The 19,643-nt window shown below is 44.6% G+C and overlaps 5 protein-coding genes across 5 annotated transcripts; all 5 read left to right on the top strand.

The window, feature by feature from the left end:
• Nucleotides 1-234: 234 nt before the first annotated feature.
• On the top strand, nucleotides 235-1,060 carry BDV27DRAFT_137739 (uncharacterized protein). Its single transcript, XM_032069062.1, has one exon. It carries the CDS (start codon nucleotides 580-582, stop codon nucleotides 766-768), a length of 189 nt encoding a protein of 62 aa, XP_031921516.1. The 5' UTR covers nucleotides 235-579; the 3' UTR covers nucleotides 769-1,060.
• Nucleotides 1,061-2,177: 1,117 nt separating this feature from the next.
• Nucleotides 2,178-6,393, top strand: BDV27DRAFT_137738 (uncharacterized protein). The gene is made up of 2 exons (XM_032069061.1): nucleotides 2,178-2,602; nucleotides 2,759-6,393. The coding sequence occupies exons 1-2, from the start codon at nucleotides 2,585-2,587 to the stop codon at nucleotides 5,846-5,848; spliced, it is 3,108 nt and encodes a 1,035-aa protein (XP_031921515.1). The 5' UTR covers nucleotides 2,178-2,584; the 3' UTR covers nucleotides 5,849-6,393.
• A 5,544-nt stretch (nucleotides 6,394-11,937) lies between these two features.
• BDV27DRAFT_69643 (uncharacterized protein) lies at nucleotides 11,938-14,731 on the top strand. Its single transcript, XM_032077329.1, has 3 exons — nucleotides 11,938-12,339; nucleotides 12,467-14,014; nucleotides 14,134-14,731. Exons 1-3 carry the CDS (start codon nucleotides 12,098-12,100, stop codon nucleotides 14,375-14,377), a joined length of 2,034 nt encoding a protein of 677 aa, XP_031921514.1. The 5' UTR covers nucleotides 11,938-12,097; the 3' UTR covers nucleotides 14,378-14,731.
• A 2,110-nt stretch (nucleotides 14,732-16,841) lies between these two features.
• Nucleotides 16,842-18,439, top strand: BDV27DRAFT_69617 (uncharacterized protein). The gene is made up of 2 exons (XM_032077328.1): nucleotides 16,842-17,047; nucleotides 17,145-18,439. The coding sequence occupies exons 1-2, from the start codon at nucleotides 17,029-17,031 to the stop codon at nucleotides 18,356-18,358; spliced, it is 1,233 nt and encodes a 410-aa protein (XP_031921513.1). The 5' UTR covers nucleotides 16,842-17,028; the 3' UTR covers nucleotides 18,359-18,439.
• Nucleotides 18,440-19,026, top strand: BDV27DRAFT_69613 (uncharacterized protein). The gene has a single exon (XM_032077327.1). The coding sequence runs from the start codon at nucleotides 18,521-18,523 to the stop codon at nucleotides 18,848-18,850; it is 330 nt and encodes a 109-aa protein (XP_031921512.1). The 5' UTR covers nucleotides 18,440-18,520; the 3' UTR covers nucleotides 18,851-19,026.
• The last annotated feature ends 617 nt before the right edge of the window (nucleotides 19,027-19,643 follow it).

Genomic DNA, 19,643 nt, shown 5'->3' with positions numbered 1-19,643 from the left:
AAAAAAAAAAAAACAAAAAACAAAAAACAAAAAACAAAAGAAAAAAGAAAAAAGAAAAAAGAAAAAAGAAGAAGAACAAGAAGAACAAGAAGAACAAGAAGAACAAAAAAAACGGGGGTTTAGTGTGTAAGTAAATTATCGTACTTAAGATAGTGGTAGCTCATAATCCCATAATGAATATATTTATCAATTCTCTCTTTTTCCCTTTTGCCGAAATGAACTTGTCTTCATTTTGTTTAATTGCACTTTTTAGGGGGCCCCACTTCGTCCACGGAGTAGACCGACAGTTCAGGTCGGAATTATTACCATTCAAGAAACTCGCAGGCCACGTTCTCTTCCTGGAAAATAGATCTATCATTTCCGATCTGCTTCTGGTCCTACCAAATAAGCTTACCACCGTACCGTTGGCCCGGCATTTTGACACTTGAAGGACACAGAGCCCCGTCATGGCCTCTCCCTTCCTATTCCTATACGGAGTAGGTTCACCTTTAGTCGAAGCTTCTTCCACATGTGTTATTTCTCGGTCTTCGCAAAGGCTATAATCAAATATCAATCGAAAAAGCGACAAGACCGGTGGGTATGAGATCATCTTCGCCTTCTGCCGCCATTATTTGGGAAGAACGGGAACTATTTATTCTTTATCGGTCATTATTAGTATTTTATGTTTATGTTTATTTTTTATTTTTTTTCAAACTTGATCTAATACGAGCAGTTCCCTTCAGTGTTGCCTGGAAGCCAAACATCGGTAACCGATCGCTCTCAGTTTGAACGAGTAGTCCCGACCGAGGTAGTCCGTAGCGTTCGATCACCGCCTTACGATCTAAGATACGATCTCATCAAGGGACATCTTAAGAACTGGCTTTTTCGGCAAACCAGGGAGGAAATGAGCTCCGAGCCTACCCTTCTTACTAACCTTCGCCTATCTTCTAAGTGGGGACTGGCCTCACCGTGTTAGAGTTACTGTACTGCCTTGGCCATATACCCTTTTTAATTATTCTGTTTGAGTTTATTCTACCCAGAGATGCTATATCCGCAGTCCCAACTATGAACTGTGGACAAGGACAATATTAATGATCTATTCTTATCTCCTCATACCAGGTCTAGTTTAGCAGGTCAGTTAACTAATTATCAAAGCGCCTAGCTAGCTTTGGTAGGTTAGATGTTCTGGACCAATAGTCAAGCCGTAAGGGATGATGACGATAACAGGGGAAGGGCGAGAAGCTGAAAATCCCTGGTTTACTTAATTAAACCCTCCAGCAGGGCTTCAAGGATCTAGTTAGTTAGTGAAATCTCTGCTATTCATCAAGATTTGAATTTGTAACTTTGTTTGCTTTCTCAGGTGTCCGCCCCCTTCTTCCTGCAGCTAATGATGGACAGTCACAAGTCATTATTGTTTTCCTTGTATTACTATTATAATAGGGGGGTTGACGCTATAGCTATTAATATAGCTCATTGGGGATATTTTATAGTTATGCATTGCTGATTGTCACTGTAGCTTTCATAAAGGGGGAGAGGCGGACAAGTATTATTTGGTATATGATGATTACAGCATACTACGATTTGACTTGACATTCGTGTTCATATCTATAATCAATCTGCCAGACTGACAGCTGGCTTTTGAGGCTTTGATAAGTTCTTGTTTCTGGCATGAGGGAGAAAGAGAACAGAAAAGAAAATTACATCTTGATACCTACACCAGGCTTTAGAGATTCATATCCCGTCTGGTGCCTTTTTTTTACTTTTTTTCTTTTTTTTCTTTTTTTTCTTTTTTTTTCTTTTTGCCCCCTTCTTCATAGAACCAAAGGCCATAAAGTTGAATAGTGCATCTAACTATCGTTATTCTTGTAAAGCGAAAATATCTCTTCTCCCTTCATTTATATTTCTCACTATGGTGATATATTGAATAAATTTACCTTGCCGGGTGGTGTGGGTGTTGTGCTGGGGGTGGACACTCTCCTAGCGTGCTCCATTCCTTTAAACTAGAACCAGAAGAACATCGCCCGTGGGTGGGAAAGAGAGAGACTGTGTCCCACTCCTCAGGCCTTTGTTGATCATTAGCCTCTTGTTATTGTTGTTTTTATTTTATTATTATTATTATTCCTTTGCTGCTGTTTCTCATCTACTTTCTTCCTCTTTCTAGCAGCCTTTGGATAGTAATTTTTTTTTCCCTTTTTTTCCTTTTTCTTTTTCTTTTTCTTTTTCTTTTTCTTTGCTTAACTAGAGACTTGACCACAGCTCTGATGTTCTCGTACTCCCCATTCCTTTACTATATTCTTTCTTGGTCTCCTCGCATTCCGTTCTCCCAACAGCCACGCGCCGTTCCCCTCACTCTAAAGGCACATCGACTTTACTGTGCTTGACATCCAAAAGAGCCTCCAACCGTACCCGGTGATAATATCCTATCTACAACGTCCGACTAAAATTTTCAAACCACCTCGATTTTTCTGAGATGCTCCCAATCTAGACGTGCTAAGCCAGCGGATCCTCGTGCATAATAATGCAGATGGGACGTCAACTACATGTAATATCGATGTTGCCACTTTGAGCTTCATGGTGCTTGACACTATTCTCGGCGCCTTTAAGGATGGAGCATGTATCAACTGTGAGGTCTCTCCTTTATATTTTATTCTTCTTTCTCTCCGTTGAACACTCTACCATCTTATGAACAGTTTTCTTTCTTGCGAAGCAGTTGCACCAATAACCCCTCATGGCCTTTGTATGTTTTATGAACGTTCTTGGCTAATATATTATCACCCAGCTTTGTGCAATCAGCACTGTTGGTATTGCAGCAACTGGCTTTGCTCTCGGTCGCGTAGATCGAGATTCACCCAAGCCGGCGCGCTTCCGAAAAAAGACCTTCCCTCTGCATGATCAGCGCGCGCGCGCAACAGACCCTCGATCGCCGCTAGACGACGACGTACAGGCAGGCCCTTCCACCCCATCCACGGCAGCAGAAAGAAAATGTACCTCGCAGTTCAAGACTTTCCATGCGAGTGGGGGCGATTCTAACGCTGGGAACCACTCCCAGTGTCCAAACCACAGGAGAAAATCATCCCTTGCAGGGATTATACTGCGGCGTCGTGGTCAGACTCTATCAAACCCTCCACTGCGGGTCGAGGAAGATTCAACGGCTTTGCATACGCGAAGACCGTCATCCTCTTGGGTGCGACGGCTGTCGTTTCAGCCAGGAAACCGGAGCTCATGCCAAAGTCCTACCTCCCCGACGTCGAACGGACCCACAAGCCCTACTCATTCGCGCCCCTCCAGTCAGCGCCGAGCACCCAACAAACTCGTCAAGCGGCCTCCATCACAACCTTCAAGCGCTCATTTTCAATTGGCGCACGCGCCTTCGCCCCCTTCAATAACATTATTTCGTAGACCAGCCACAAGCCATCAACGATCCGAACACCTGAGACACAAAGCAACACATAGTTTGAACTTCGAACCCAGCCTTCTTACGAACACACCATTGCTTCCTACTAACAGAGAATCCTCTGTGGTTGATATAGCTTGGCAGCCCTATTTAACTGCTACCTACGATGGGATACCGGACAGGGTGGCACGCAGGCTGTCAACCGCAACCAAGCCAAAAGAGCATGGACTGCGGCGAATTCTCCCGTCTACGGATACTATACCAGCTCTTCTTCTAGCAAATTCAATCACAAACAAGGAGATTTCGGTAGGGGTTAGTTCGCTGGAGACCGCACCTACCTCTCCAGTGCAGTTCCGTGATCCGTTCAAGCCAAGTGATACTTCACGAGAGTTAGAAACATCCCTTGCACTAGAGGAAAATAATCGCCAGCCATCGATATCAGTTTCAAATGACTCCAAGTCAGCAATACCAGCCCCAGACAATGCCGATGTCCACAAACCCCTCAGTACTGCACTTGCCCGTCCTAAAATGAGAGCAATCTCAGCCCCTCTTCCTACTTTTGCAAAATCGGAAGGAGCTATTTTGCTGCCGCCACGATCGCGTGCAAGGCGCAACATTACAGACCCGAACATCTTCCGCCGGCCCCCAATTGTCTCGCGGGCGGATGGCTTTACAGTGCCTGGGTTCATGGGTTCCGGCTCCAAAAAGGCCGCCTCATCCTCTCGCATCGATATTGGTTATCTGCGAGAGACCGGGCAACGTCCACTTACTTCAGACGGTGTGGCCTTGTCCGTCTTGCAGGGCCCAATCCGTCAGCGACCTAAACGACATTCAATTGCCGCATCTGACCCTGCCTCAACTGTTATTGGCTCTGATGATACTCGTATTTTCACTTCAGGTGAGGAGGACGAGACCGATTTCTTGAGCGACACCGCTTTCGATTCGATCCGCACACATATGACCACTAGCAGCAATTCAGGTCTGCATGCTCCTCGGGTGGAGACCATTTTTGATAGAGATCTACCCCTCAGCAATGCGGGCGAAGGATCCTTACATGGCAAGCAACTCGCCTCGCATTACACTTTCTCTTCTCAGCCGTTTGACGACAGTCACAATCGTTCCAACCTGATGCTAACACCCGTTCCGGACTCTCTCCCTGGCCTCCAAGAAAAGTTTTTACATGACGAGGAGAGTAGAATATCATTCCCATCCGATTTAACAGATGATGAAGACGCCCACAGCCTAGTAGCTGCGTTACCTGGGGAAATAGTCAAGCTGGACGAACGGTCGAAATATCCGAGAATGTCTTTGAATAATTACGAGAGGAATTATACTGGCCGTGATATCTTGTTCGCTCATGGCAGGTCAGATATTCCTCTCGATTTAACTAAGTCCAATTCGCGCAGCGTTACCAATGAGATGCTTGAAATGTGCCCCAGGATGAATATTTTCGACTGGTCTGAACAACCCAAAAATGACCGCGAAGTTTCTGGGACCGATGGACGCCCGCGCACTGTCCACGGAAAACATGGACCTGAGCTTCGAGGTAGTCGAGCTCCGGGCCGCAAAGCACCAAATACTTTACATCTTCGGAGCCAAAGCGTCCCGGTATCGAGAGACTATCCAGCTAGCAACGAGACTCGACAAACATCAGGCAAGTTTGGCACTTGGGGGTTGGGCAGCAAGGGTGTTAGTGAAGACTGGGATAGCGACTTCGACTTTGAGGATGCGGACGAAAGTACAGTCAGCGAGAGCATGCGGACGAGCAAGAACGTTGCCCGGCGCAGCATGATAGTTCCCCAGGCTATCATGGAACGTCAAGCCAGTCTCCATGGACAGTTTGGACAAGTCCAAGAGCTGACCCTGCTAGTTGAAGAGCTCAGACGCCTTCGCCACCAAGCTAGTTTCTTGGACATTGTGCGTGGACCATCTAATGAGCTGTGGAAAGAAGCAGAGGGCATTGTAAACTTGGCTACCCTTGATGACGAAGAACATAGTCATTCCCCCCCGGGCTCCCCGTCCTCTCTCACCTTCAGTTTCGACGATTCTGAGGAAGAATCAGCCAACACGAACGATCCCTTTAAACGAGCCAGTGAAGAGTCATCGAGAGCTTCATTCTCAGAACCATTAAGTTCAAACCAAACCACTGCCGATTCTGATCACACGGAACCCCCTGCCAAGGCAAATTCTGTGCTAGATTTGATCTACCAACAACGAACATCTCGCGGTTCATCCTTCATGGATCGTCAATCACCGAGATCAAAGAAACTCCCCTTCGATACACAATCCCTTCGTGACCTCGTTGTCCGAGCCGGTGTTGTAACCCGTGCTCTCAAGGAAGTAATTCGCAGAGCAGAGGGGGTCGCACCTGAGCCCGATGAGAACATGCATCATTCTGTCCCTCCATTCAGCCGGATATTCAACCAACCTTCCAATGATGATGTTTCGATTTTTAGGACGCACTGCATTGCTTAACATGCATACATCGAGTTTCCTGCTTATCATAATGTACTACCTTAAGCCTCGCCACGACATCTCTTTGTTTCGATTTTTAAAAGTTTCAAGTCTTTGGGCATACGATTAACGTGCAAGAGAACACCTAATGCGGTGTCAACTCTAACAATTCCTTTCTAAATAACCTCTTCACCCCACCCCCCCTTTTTATTTTTTTTTCTTGGCTATTCTTCATCGAGAAAGTTCGTCGTTTAAGAGACTGTTTATCCACTTGAATAGATATCTTTTGTACAAGTGTGCCCATTGGTGTATATTTTCCCTGGAAGCGTTGCGTTCTGTGCCTTGGCGACCCTTGTGAGAGCATTGCAATGTTGGGTCCTTCTTATTCTCTCTATTTTTGATAACTGTTTTACTGATCCCCTTGTTTAAATGCATGGCTCACATATTACTTTGGCGGTCCATCGCTGGTTTGTTTCTTTGTTTCCATCAATTATTCCTTTAACTTTTCCTCTTTCTTCTTTCTTTCTTGCCTTTTTTTTGCCCCTTTCTTTTCTTTTCTTTTCTTTTCTTTTACTTGCGGCTAGGAAAGTGTATGGATATGTTGTTGAAGGTCTTGGGGGTGCGAAAGATGGATAATGGCGTGTATGACACATCATGAGGACCATGTCAATTCTAGATGAAGACTTGGGAAAGATTAACTAATGTTGACAGTCAAATATCCCAATTGTTATCTTGTCACTTTGTGAGAAATTGAAAAACTTAATGATTATATCAGCACCAGGTTCGTTAACCTGTGTATCAATTTCCCAAGTAACCCGGCGGTTTCCAGACATGAAAAATGTCCACACAACAAGATACAGGATGACTCCCATAAGCATCTAGAGAAGAGCAAAGGGGGGAGGCCTTTACGAAGGAAAGAGGGACGAAGAACGTGATAGCGCGTAACAGCATCCTCAGCTTAGAAGCTGCCTAACACAAGCAGAGCTATATAGACCTATGATGCCCCGTAGAACGCATTTCTCAATACGCCCTCGATAGGTAGGGAAAAGAAGAAGGGATAGGCATCATGATGGCAGAGGCCAAGCCATATAGCAATACAATTGAACCCCCTATGAATCGAACTTGAGCTAGTCAGAGCAAAAAGTAATCAAGCTACATAGCCAGTTTCTGGCGGAAAGAGAAAATTCAGCGCCAGCTGGCAAACGCAAAGCCCAATGGACATCCACATTGACCTCGGGCCAATGTAGTCTTCTGGCATTGCTAACTCCATGAGAACCATTCAGGAATAGGTATCCGTTTGTTTATAGGGAACTTTCTGTTTGGTCAAGATTAAGACAGGTTAATAGATATATAAATCTCTTAAGAAAGTTCACTTTAATTTAGTAGAACAGGTTCGACCTCTATGTTCCTTGCTATGTCCGTAGATGTTTTTTAAAAGCAATGGGGTATACAGGTATGAACAAGTACAGCAAGCTGTGGCAGAATGTTACCGATACTCGATGCAACATAGACAGGGTTTGCCAGACCAGGCAGGTTCACAAGCGCAGACGAGTCCCTTGAAGAACTGATCCTTCGAAGTCAAAATCGGTATTTCACTTTCCCCTCTTATCTCTTGGCATGTACAAGTCAGTTTCTTGGTTCATCAACGTAGTTACGCGGCTTTTCGGACAAGAACAACTGGTGGGTGGGGTTCATCTCCAAGATACTGTTTGACACGAAAACTAAAAAGTACATACATAATATTAGCAGACTCCCGCGTCCCTGACTAGCGTAAATTGATGTAGGTCTTCTGAGGAGATATTAGCTGAATGAAAGTTGTACAGAGAAATGTTGTCAGCTCCATCATGGCAAAGAAAGTAACGGTTGTGGGGCCATTGTCATATTCCGTGGGCTTTATCATAGACCAGGTGGTGAATTGCAACGGTGACAAGTATATCTGTTCCTCCTGGCAGGTGTGGGGGCTATGAGTCTGAACACATACTGAGCAACGAACAAACAATTTTAGCACCTCATATATAGACAGATGGATAGATAACGTATTTCACTAGCGGGATGGCCACACAAGCGGGATAGCCACCCCACGCATTTTGACCACGGTGGAAAACCTCACCCACTTCAACTACCAATCATGCCTCCAAAAGCGCGTCAAAATTCAAGAAATCTAGTTGAGTAAAAGGAAAGAATTCTGCTTGCTATATCTGCTTTAAAAAATCAAGAAATCAATAGTATTCGCGAAGCAGTATATATTTTTAATATCTCTTACTCAACTTTATAAATCCGACTATATAGTATACTAATATATCTCGAAACACGTACCAATAACTATAAGTTATCTCAAAATAAAGAGAAATTACTTGTACAATAAATTCTATTACTAAATCAATATAGAGTATCTCCTAAACTATTAGATATATAAGAATTTAAGAAATAGCTAATATTCTTCTTACTGACCACGGTACTATATCTATTCAGTCAGTCGGAGTAAACTGAGTTATTAACTTTGTTAAATACTGTTCTGAAGTAAAATCTTACTTTTCTCGACAATATAATTATTGACACGCTAAATATAAAGATTCTAAGATTATTAAAGAGTAGTTTAACCGTGTACAAATTACTATAATACAGTATAGAATTGTATTAGAAGATATCTATAATTTCGACAAGACTAGTTTTACTATAGGCCTAGTAGCTACTACTCGAGTAATTACTAGAGCTGATTACTATAAAAAAGTATGTCTTGTACAGCCAGACAATCGGAAATAGATTACTTCGATTAAATATATTAATTCTACTAGTTAGGTACTTTCTCTGTATATTATCTTTAAAGGAAAGGTCTATATGGAGGACTAGTATCAAAATCCAAAACTTCTATTAGATAGTAGAATTGAAGTTAGTTCTAATAAATAGACTACTAATAAGATAGATCTTCGTTGGCTTAAAAATCTCTTTATTCCTACTACTACTAGTTATATAACTGGGAAATACTGCCTTTTAATTATAGACAGCTATGGGCCTATGGCAGCTATCTTATATCTCAATTTAATCAGATATACAGTGAGAATAATATTATTTCTATTTATATATCTGTATATTCTTCCAACAAGCTACAGTCTTTAGATATAGGCTGTTTTCGGTCTCTAAAGGGTGTGTGCAGCAATTTAGTAAAGCAGAAAATAAATTTAGGAGTCAGCTATATTGACAAGCTTAATTTTCTATAGATTTTTCCAGAGACTCGCAAAAGTGTATTTACAATAGAGAATATTCAGAATAGCTTTACAGACACTGGCCTAGTTCTATTCAATCTAGATAGAATACTAAGTAAATTAAATATCTAACTGAAAACCTCTATACTACCAGATAGTCAGTCAACCAATTCTGTATCTAAAACACCCTATACTACTAGGCAGTTAGAGAAGCAGATATCTATAGCAAAGAAGCTACTTAAAGAATATACTCAAAGTTCTTTTCCTTTACTAGAAGTACAATTAGACAAGATTATTAAAGATTATAAATTAACTCTTAATAAGCTTATTCTTATAAAGAAAGAAATACACAAGTATTATACTAATAATAAATAGAAAAGCCAAAAGCAGAAGAGATCTACTAGATAGCTAGCTATAGAAGAAGGTGTATCTCTCCAGAAGAGCCTAGAGCGATTTCAGTATAAAAATAAGATATAGGCAGCTTAGAATACTATCCCTATAGATCCAGTGCTTTCTGTAGTAAGGCCGCGTATACGAGTACCACTATAGTGTTCTAATTATCATATTCGAGGATATACTAGAGCTAGATATCCTAAACCACTTAGTAATTAATTTATATATAGAAATACAGCTGTTTTGGTGAAAAAGGCTCTAGTAATTGGCCCGCAGACGGAAATCGGTGGCGGGTGGCTATCCCGCTTGTGTGGCCATCCCGCTAGTGAAATACGTTAACAGAACAATAGTGTGACATAATCAACTACTGTCTTGCTGCCAGATCATGTGGTATAAGTATTAATCAGAGGTATGAAGGTAGGATATGCAATATAATCCATAAAGTCTTTAGGTACATTTCGCGGCGTGAAGTGTTTGGGGAAATCTAAGACAGAACATTTCCCGAGACCCAATCGCATGGTCAAATAAAGAAAAACAAAATATTCCAATATCAAAGATATTTTACAATGGAAGCCAGCTCAATTCCACCCTGGTGCAATACCAGATGCTAGAGATAGGGAAGCCTCTCCCCCCTCGCTGTTATCGGTACACACCCACCGGCAGAGGATCCTGCAAGCTCATGAAAGCCATTCTAGCGGCATTAACTGTTTCTGAAACAGTCGAATCTCGTAATACAAACAAGCCCAGCATAGACAGTAGCTTGGTTTACATTCATCCGTGGAGCGGAGGATGTCGGAGAAGCTGAAGAAGGGGAAGTGAGAATAATGTTTGGGGGTAGATTACTCCCAGGGGGTAAGTATAGTGTCCAACAAAAGCCTTCCCTCTCCCCATGTTTAGCCTGCCTTCGTAGCAGGGCGTTTCTTGTAGCTGCTTAGTAAAGGGAGTTGTTGGCGATACGACTCCGTATAATGTAAGGTAGTTGAACAGCTGAAGCGACAGCTCAATATAACCATACCTATCAAGTTAGCAGGGCGCACCTTCGTCTCGTCCTTATTAATACAGGGCGATATGAGGATACGACTGAGACAGCTATAGATGGATGCCCTTCGCCTAATGTGTACTATTTGGAGGGTAACGGGCGGCTGATAATAGATAATATTCATCCTGAGTGGGCAGGTAGCGGGTGATGGGGGCACCTTAAACGTTAGCATGGAACGATAAGCACAGAGCAGGCAATTTGGTTGGACAGAGAGAGTAATCCGGAGTTATTGGTTTAGCAGGTGCCGTCTTAGTAGGTACGGAGTACATGGAGCGGGAGTACTACTAGTAAGGTATGTCTAGTAGTAGGTAGGACGTACCGAGTAGGTACAATGTACTCCCGTCAGTACATACTACATACCAGGCACCTCGCACCACTTGGCGAACAACCCGTGAAAGTAAACCTGATTCCTAGGTGGAGTAGAGGCCGAAAGGGGCTGGTTTCAGGTAGATTTATTGGCTAAAAGTAGAGCGGGTTCCTGACGCTAAAAGATCTTGGCACCCCCACTTTGTCCAAATTTTTTACTCAGGGGATCGAGATACTTAGCACCTCGGTGTTCAATACCAACGCATGGAGCGATGTAGATACATCTGTTCTCCAGGTACACCATATATACCGGATAACATTTAAAACTGACATTGGCAGCGAATTAGCCTCTAGAGGCAAGTATATAACCGCAGCAAAACACAATCGGGAGACGGGACTCAGTTCTATTAAGGGGCTTGAGCTATACGCTCTTGCCCTATGGCTCTTGACTCCGCTTTTCCTTACTTGACTGACGATGGCCCGGGCCACTATGATTCAGGGGAACCCCATCAGATGGATGTACTGTAGTGGTACGGAGTGGTATTAGCCCCATTTGCACTCAGATCCTGTACCTTTTAGTAGGGCACTACCATTCTACATAGTGCGATGGGGCTTAGCCTGACTTAGACTTACGGAGTAGTACCTAGTTCAGTACCTACTGTACAGTAGGTGGGGGAAGACACTATTGGGGCGTATCATCGAAAGGAACAAGTGACGAATGGTACTGTACTGTCACTTGGAGGATAGGTACAGAACGAAACAGGCCGGCCATCTAGACCGCTGCTAACTATTCTTACGCTCACCCTCTCTTTCTTTTCCCCCCTTCTTGTTCTCTTGCTCTTTTCCCCTGCTTCTCCTTCTTCTTTTCTTCTCTTCTTCTTCCTCGACTTGTTGTTTTCCTTTCCTCACTTCTTCGCTCCTTGTTGTTATTTTCCAAACTACGATCTCATCACTAAGATCATAGACATTTATTATTGCTCTTCCTGGCCACTGGCCGCCATTCGTTAAGGGAGCGTACCCGTTCCTGTTCACTCATTTGCAAGAAGTGTATTCTCGGCGTTGGTTCCGTTGTTCTCTATCAGCCACTCTATCAAGAAGTGCCATTTCTTAATATACGCGACTGATCATATCTTCAACTGGCTGACATCCTAATTTGTTCAATCTTTATTTTTCATGATTTATGTGTACAAATACTCAGGTTATTTTGCCATATATTTGTCCGGTCTTGAAGAGCACATGAAAAGCGACCGAGGGTAGTACCGTCTGGTTTTATTGTACCTGTTTAGTCCGCCTGTCGCCCTATCGCACTCGCTTGGGCTTCAGGCGACGATGCATTATCACCACCGACACCAGTCTCACCATGACATTCATATGGTGGTTCGATCCCCCCCACGTCGCCCGGATATAGTACCTCGTCACCGACTACCATATCTTGTGCCAGAAACACCAACGTTCGTGAAAAGGGATTCCGACCCTAGTCAGACCTGTTCAGCTGGAGACACCTCAAGTAAATGCGAGAAACCTACTAGCACGACTACGACGACGACTCTACCTGTCGTGCTGGGAGCAGTGTATGTCGGGATTCCCCTCTGATTCCACAAACCCCTTCCCATCTCACCAAAAACGAAGAAGAAAAAGAGCCCTAACTCATTAAAAAGTGTGTGTTTGTATATGGGATAGCAGTTGATTGAAGTATAGGGTGCCGATACTATGTGCCGTAATCGTCCTAGTTTATCTGCATCGACGAAATGTGAGGAAGCTCCGGAACGAAGATGCCAATGACAAGCATAGATCGCTTGATTTTGGGTTGGATCTGGAGCCAACGGGTGGAGGCAAAGCGATGCGGCAGACTGAGAAGTCCAATGGAAATTATAATCACAACAAGGGAATCTCATTGGATATTGGCCCGAGTCCTTACCTACTACCCCCAGGCCTACATGGTTCCCGGGATTCGCTGCATTCGTTGTCCAGATCTATAGGTGGCGATGATAAATACCGGCACGCCACTTCATTCTTAGGTGACAACGCATCTGTCAGATCACAGTCAAGAGGGGCTCAAGATGATGCATCAAGCTTTACAGGATCAACCAAAAAGGCCGCTCTCGGCGATGATATGAAGCAAGGCTTATTAGGAAACGCTCAAAGAATGTCACGATCCAGTCCACCATTATATATAACACCTGGCGAAGAAGGCGCACACATGCACGTTGATCCTATTGCACAACCGGATCATGGCTTTCAATTCGAGTTGCCCAGAAGCCCTAGCCCAGTCCTCATCCCGGGAGCTCCTATTACCAAAGAGTCGATTATGCCGGCGAACAACGTCCGCAAAGACGCCGGTGATCTTGGAAATAGCGACATCCATGACCACCCGGAAGAACGTCTAAACCTTGCCTTACATGATCCTAGAACGACTCCCAGAATATCGCTTCCTCTGAGCGATGCAGCAAGCCACTACGATGATAATGGAAACTCCGAGCCTGCCATTCCGGCTGTGAACATTCATCAGATAGAAGATGACCCGAGACATGGCAAGGGCCCTAACCACCCAGCTATCACTGACACTTCCCCGGATGAGTCTTCACAAACGCCGCGGTTAATTGTTGATCCTCGTCGCGACACGCGTCGGTTGACATTAGGGTTGCGTCCTCTGCCGCCAGAGGATCCGTCAGACAACCCGGAGCAACGGGCCAATCGTATCCGATCGTTCTATAAAGAATATTTCGACGAGAATAAGAATGGAAGGGAGACTTACTACGGTCCCGAGTCTTATCACGATGGTGACTATATTTACGATTCGGCTACTGGGGATTACTACGACAGTGTTCCAGCACCGTTTGCTGAACCAATAAACCGTCGAGCTATGACTCCCCCTCCACGCGGTCCCCCGCGGTTTCAAGGGGGAGGTAGACATATGCCTTCGGGTTCTATCGGCGGCTTTAGCGATCGACTCAACTCCCCAGGCCCACGTGCCTTCTCGTCAGCTTCTGGCAGACTGCCAGGTGCCCCGAAAATCCGCAAGCCTGCACCTCCACCAGCTCCACTGCAGCTCCTACCTACACCCCATATGTTGAAGGATGACTCTATAATGGGAGCTATCGACTACGCCCCCGGGAAAAGTTATAGAGACCAGAGGGAAGGGCGTCCAGAGACACCTCTTGGAGGGGTGCAACCGTTCAGTCCAACGATGCGAGCCCACACTCCACTTGCCTCATCTTTCAGTGAACTTGCTGTCATACCGAGCCCGTAAGTTCTCTCCTCTTCTCTCCCGTCCCTTTTCTTTTCGCTTCTTATCTTTCTTTTCTATCCTTTTTCTAGCCCAAGTATATCACTGGGATCATAATCTTGGACTAACCCTGCTCCAGGCATGCATTGCGGAAGTCAGGTACATATGACAATTTGGACTTTGTTCCACCACCTCGCTTCAAAAACCTCGAGACTGCAAGCGACTCTGGTAGCATTCGCAGTAATCGGACTGGAATCTCTACGACTCATCTACAGAATATACGCACTGGTGCGTACCGTGTCAGCCGCCTTCCCCCTGAAACTGTGGGTACCAAGGATGACCTGGTTACTAACCTTCGTCCAACGTGGGATATGCATAAGTAAACATATATTGGTTCAGTGTGATCTCGTTATCAATTTTTGCTGTAATGATTTCGTTTATTGCCCACCAGTTTCAGGTGATTACATACTATGTAACGATATATTGCTTGTTTATTCCCTCATACATTGTACTCTTTTTGAGAAAGCTGGGTCAATTAGCAAGTCATTTGACGTCAATGGCGTACATAGCATGCAAGGGGTTGGTTATCTATCCATTTATTCTTTTCTCTTCCTTCAACGGGTTTTCTGAAAGTTGAAACTACGACAGCTACGTTCTATAGTTCATAAACTGCGAATATTGTTGATCAACTGGCAACAACTATATGAAAGTGTTTGACATCTTTAATCACTTCTGGTGTCTTCACTGATTATTCATCAATGTGAGACATCGAGAGGACACATTGACTCACTTCGTTGTTTTTGGTAGTTTTATCTCCTACTTCCTCATTACTATCTATGATAATTGTTCTACCTACCTCCTAGTACGGAGGGTTTGGTTTAACATCAACACGCCGTTGACCGACATATGTGTGGCAGAAGATAAGCATCAACCGTTTCACTTCTGGACTACTTTTACTGCACCTATAGTACGGAACTGGGCAGATTGAAACTCCACACGTTGTATGCCAGATCGTCTTAGGCCAGGTGCCGTTAAGAAAGGAGTGACTAGCGCTTATGTTGATTTTGGCTCAAATTCCTATATCATAGTCATAGCAAGCTTGAGCAGCGTGTTCGCCATGACTCTGCAAGAGCGAAGGAGTAACAGCAGTCGATAGCTTTAAATGAGAGCGAGTTGCTACTATTATTATCTGCTTGCTGTTGTTAGAATATTGATTGGCATTATACAATATATGACTTCAGATTTATAGAAAGCCCACGGTTGGCCTCTAATTGACCATTGTGTGATCCTCATTTTATGCCAACCAGAAGCCAATGACCATACATAAAACATATACGGTAAAAGTCATTCATGGTAAAAAAAAAATATCAAAATGTATCGTATGGGTAAGGTGCCACAAAATTGGAAGCTAGAGCAGGGGTGTCTTCGTGGCAAATTTGACACAAGACATCTTATCTCTTTGAGCGCCACCAGCTTAAGGAGGAATCTGAACAACAAAATGGATAATTTTGGATGCTGGATAGGTGGAGTCGAGATTATTGTTGACCAATGTTATTTGAACATTGCCAAGTACCCTCTACTCCTACTACTGTGTACTGTGTACTGTGTACTGTACTACTGCTACTGTATCCGTGGGTCGAATGTACAGAGGGCGAAATTTTCCGTTTCTTTCTCCGTTTCCACTTAGTACTCACAGAATATACAGCACAGTCAGCACATACCTACTCCGGAGTAGAGTACATCACCGGTTAATTTTAGAGATGATTCCACCCCATCGATCTGATCTTTACGGAGTATGGAATGGAATTAGTATGTGCTATGTACCTGTAGTTTTTGGTCAACCGGTGCCGAAGGCTTTCCTGATATAGCCCACGCAAGTCCGGGTCAGGAACAACCACTCATCACTCATTGTTAATAGTAATGTATGTACGTACGGAGTAAGTTCATAAACTACACAACTGCAAGCAGCGCTATGCGGGCCTTCAATCCCCATATTCTCTGACAAATACCCGACTGTTGCTGAAGAATATGAAATTTACTACTGACATGAGCGACTAGAGTGTTAGGCGCTCTTCCGGAAGTGGGGAATTGCCGATCGCAGCCAGTGGAACCGTGAACGTTGCCGAATTTACCTACCCTGTCCGCACTCGTCGAGGACAGTGTAATTATCAATTTCCCCTGGCAGTAGTAACCATACAGAAAACATACTGTGTACAGTATTAGGTAGTAGTAGGTATGGTACGCATACAAGGCAAAGTTCCGTCTCTCCACTAAAACCTGAGGCATCCGAAAGTCGGTAATCACTAAGAACAATAATACGAACGGTGCCACTCCTATCCGGTTGCAGTTGTGATTCAGCATTCGACGTTCTGTCTCTCTCTCCACTTTCTGTTTCTTATTCCTTTTCTGTTTTGAACTCTGATCTCTTTACCATACCCTTCTGACTTTGTTTTAGTTTCATTCCATTCCTTCGTCTTCCTACTATCTATCCCATGGCACCCTATTTATCGGCTTGGGTAAGTCAATGTTATTTTCCTTTTCCCCTCTTCTGTTTCACCTCTTTTTTCTTTTTTTTTTTTTTCCTTCCCCCTTGGCGGTTTTGCTCGTTTTCCGCCGCACTAATTGATCTTCTTCCCCTGACCAAAGTCCAGGCAGATAGACCATCACGATTGCTTCTTTCTACATGATCGTTCCCTCTAACTTTAGCGCACCCCCTCATTGACTCTATTGCGCACGTGAACCATCTATCTACAATATCGCGACTGCTCTATATCTGCGACTTAAAGTACGACATCGTCCTGAGTAGTCCAGTCCGCGACTGAAGTTGCTTCTTGGGAATCTTTCGGGGATCCTCCGGCCACACACGGACTTTTAGATTCAAGGAAGATTATCAATTTATTCAGCGAACATTCAGTCATCTGAGTCTCAAGGAGCCCTTCCTGTAAAACTTGCGGCCATAGGCCAATTCTCAGTCACACAACGAGTGACAGCTTTTGTCAAATTGACTCGGAAAAGAGCCAGTTCAGATTCTGAGATGTCCGTATCTTCAGCAGGTATGACGGAGCCTTTTCCATATGTTCTGCGCTATAGCATAGTTGTGCACTTTCCATATCCGTGAAATGGTCGAATAGTACGCTGAACCTCTTGCAGCGGCGCCGTCGGCGCCAACGGCAACCACTGCCGAAGCCGCCACACCGACAGCAGAAACGCCGACTACAACACCATCTGAAACGTCTACTACATCCGAGCCAACAACGTCCTCTTCTACAACATCTTCTTTCTCTTCGTCGTCGACCTCCACATCATCGACCTCGTCGTCAACGACTTCTACAACTACCGCGACGCCGCCACCGACATCTAGCACTACCAGTATCCCTTCTACGAGCTCAGAAACCTCGACCACAAGCAGCGACACGAATACCACCCCAGTTGTTACATCAATCATCACGAAGTCGGCGACTGATGGTACCACAGGGCCACAGACTGTTATTGTTACCTCCACGGATACCTCTCTGCCCACTCACTCCACAGGGAATTCAGCCAATAGCATATCCGCTACCGCAACTGGATCATCGGCGACAACATCGGCTACAAGCGGAAGCGGAAGCGGTGGCTCTGGGCTTTCGGCTGGCGGAACAATAGCAGTTGCAGTGGTTGTACCGGTCGCCTCCGTAGCAATCATTATCTTAGCTGCTTTGTATTTCTGGCGGAAATGGAAAGCAAAGAAAGCAGCAGAAGAGGAACGAAGGAAGGAGGTAGAGGAGTACGGTTTCAATCCGAATAATGACCCAACTCTTCCACCTATCATGGGAGGCGGTGCTTTCGAGCCCAAGGATGATACCTCGGGTTATCGAGGATGGGGGACCACGTCGGCTGGTCGCAAAGCTTCCACTAATTTGTCCAGTGGTGCTGGGGTTGGACTAGCAATGTCCGAGGCAGGAAGTGCCCCTGGCTATCATCATGTCACTACCCCAAGCGATGGTACTATTCAATATTCTGAGGGTCCGGCAGCGGGTGAGACAGATCCTATTGGCGTTCTAGGAGCTGCGCCGAGTGCTGCAGCAAACAACAGAACCACAGATATACATCGTGGTCCATCTAACGCTTCGTCCGCATATTCTGCAGCCAACCGCTCGGAGGCTTCAGATGAAAGTCATATGTCTGCTACACATCCTACCGGTCCTTTTTACGATGATAACCCGTACTACAATGAGATGCAACCGCAGTACGGGGCATATGGTGATGGCCCCTATGGTGGAAGTCCACCTGTGATTCGAGACGTTCAGGCACGGCGCAATACTCGCATCGAGAACCCTGCTGTCTTTCCCAGACAAGGAAATGCTGGAATCGCTCAAAATTTCTGAGAAAAGCCCTCCATACGCCCTAACCTTACTATACACTCACTTGTTGATGGCGTTTCCGAAACCGGTAGATTTGATAAGGAGAAGCAGTGACTCTTGTACACTTCCTGGTGGCCGTCCAAAAGCAGTGGAATCACAAGTGTCTGCAAACTTGTGCATCACTTAATGATGACCCGCATGCCTTCTCTTGATGAAATCTCGGCTATATTGGAAGACTTTATCAAGATCTTATATCGTATTTTATCCTATTTATCAACTTCGTCTATGTTTTATATTCCAATGGCGGCTGTCTACCTTGCGGTCTCACTTTGCTTTCCTTTTGTGGCTATTGTGATATCTTTGGGTTTGGTGGCTCTGTTTCATTCGAATTGTTCTTGTGCTGTTGGTTTCTCGTTGTTATTCCCAGTTATATCCCGAATTTGCAGTGCGGTCTTTCTTTCTCTTTGCCCCTCTTTGCTATTTTGTCTCTCTATTCTTGTATCTGTATATTTATGACTGCTCCTAAGTGCCAGTCATGTGTGTCAATGCGTGCCTGCTATCTCTTTAGTACGTGACTGGAATGGGTCAAGGTCACCTACCACCTCTTTTTTCTGTGATATCTTCTTCCACTTATTATTCTGCTCCACTATCCACTGTTTGATTTGAAGTTTATTTGGGTTTGGATATATTATAGTATATTGTACATCGCGTGCATCTCTGTCTATATTCGGATGCAGTTACCTTGGTGGATTATTTTTTCTTTTCTTGTTTACTTTTAGCCTCTTTGCCTCTAATTGGAGCATGATTGATTGCATAACATGGCTCTTCCAAATACTTTCCTCGGTCATGTTTGCCGTGGTCATCAACCTCAATTCACCATCCGTGTAGACTTGCTACTACTACATGGGAGTATATGTTCTCCATAAAATTGAAGTTCAGCATTGCTCGATCTGCCATCCTTAGATTACAAAGGAGACTTCTCTCTGCCGTAAAAACTTAACAAAATGACTGCAAGGAATGGAGGTGGAGGCGGGGGGATTGAGAGAAGTAGAAGAAAGCAAAGCAAAGAAAACTACTACATTTTTTGCTGGCGCGTTTAGGTGGTTAAAGTCCTACGTTAGTGCAGCACTACTAGGTAATAGTGTGTACTCCGTAGTTGAACATGCCGATATCGTGACAGTTATGGTTAGTGCTATGCATGGTTGGTTCGCGGAAGTGAAAGGGAACGTGGGCGCACGGCCATTAGTGATTGGCCCGGGACCAGCTCTCCAGAGCTCCCCACTCGCCCTCCTCTGACCTCTAACCTGAC

The sequence above is a fragment of the Aspergillus caelatus genome, assembly GCF_009193585.1.
Source record: "Aspergillus caelatus strain CBS 763.97 unplaced genomic scaffold BDV27scaffold_334, whole genome shotgun sequence".
Classification (NCBI taxonomy): domain Eukaryota; kingdom Fungi; phylum Ascomycota; class Eurotiomycetes; order Eurotiales; family Aspergillaceae; genus Aspergillus; species Aspergillus caelatus.
The sequence above is the reverse complement of the archived record's forward strand: the minus strand, read 5'-3'. Positions and strand labels throughout refer to the sequence as shown.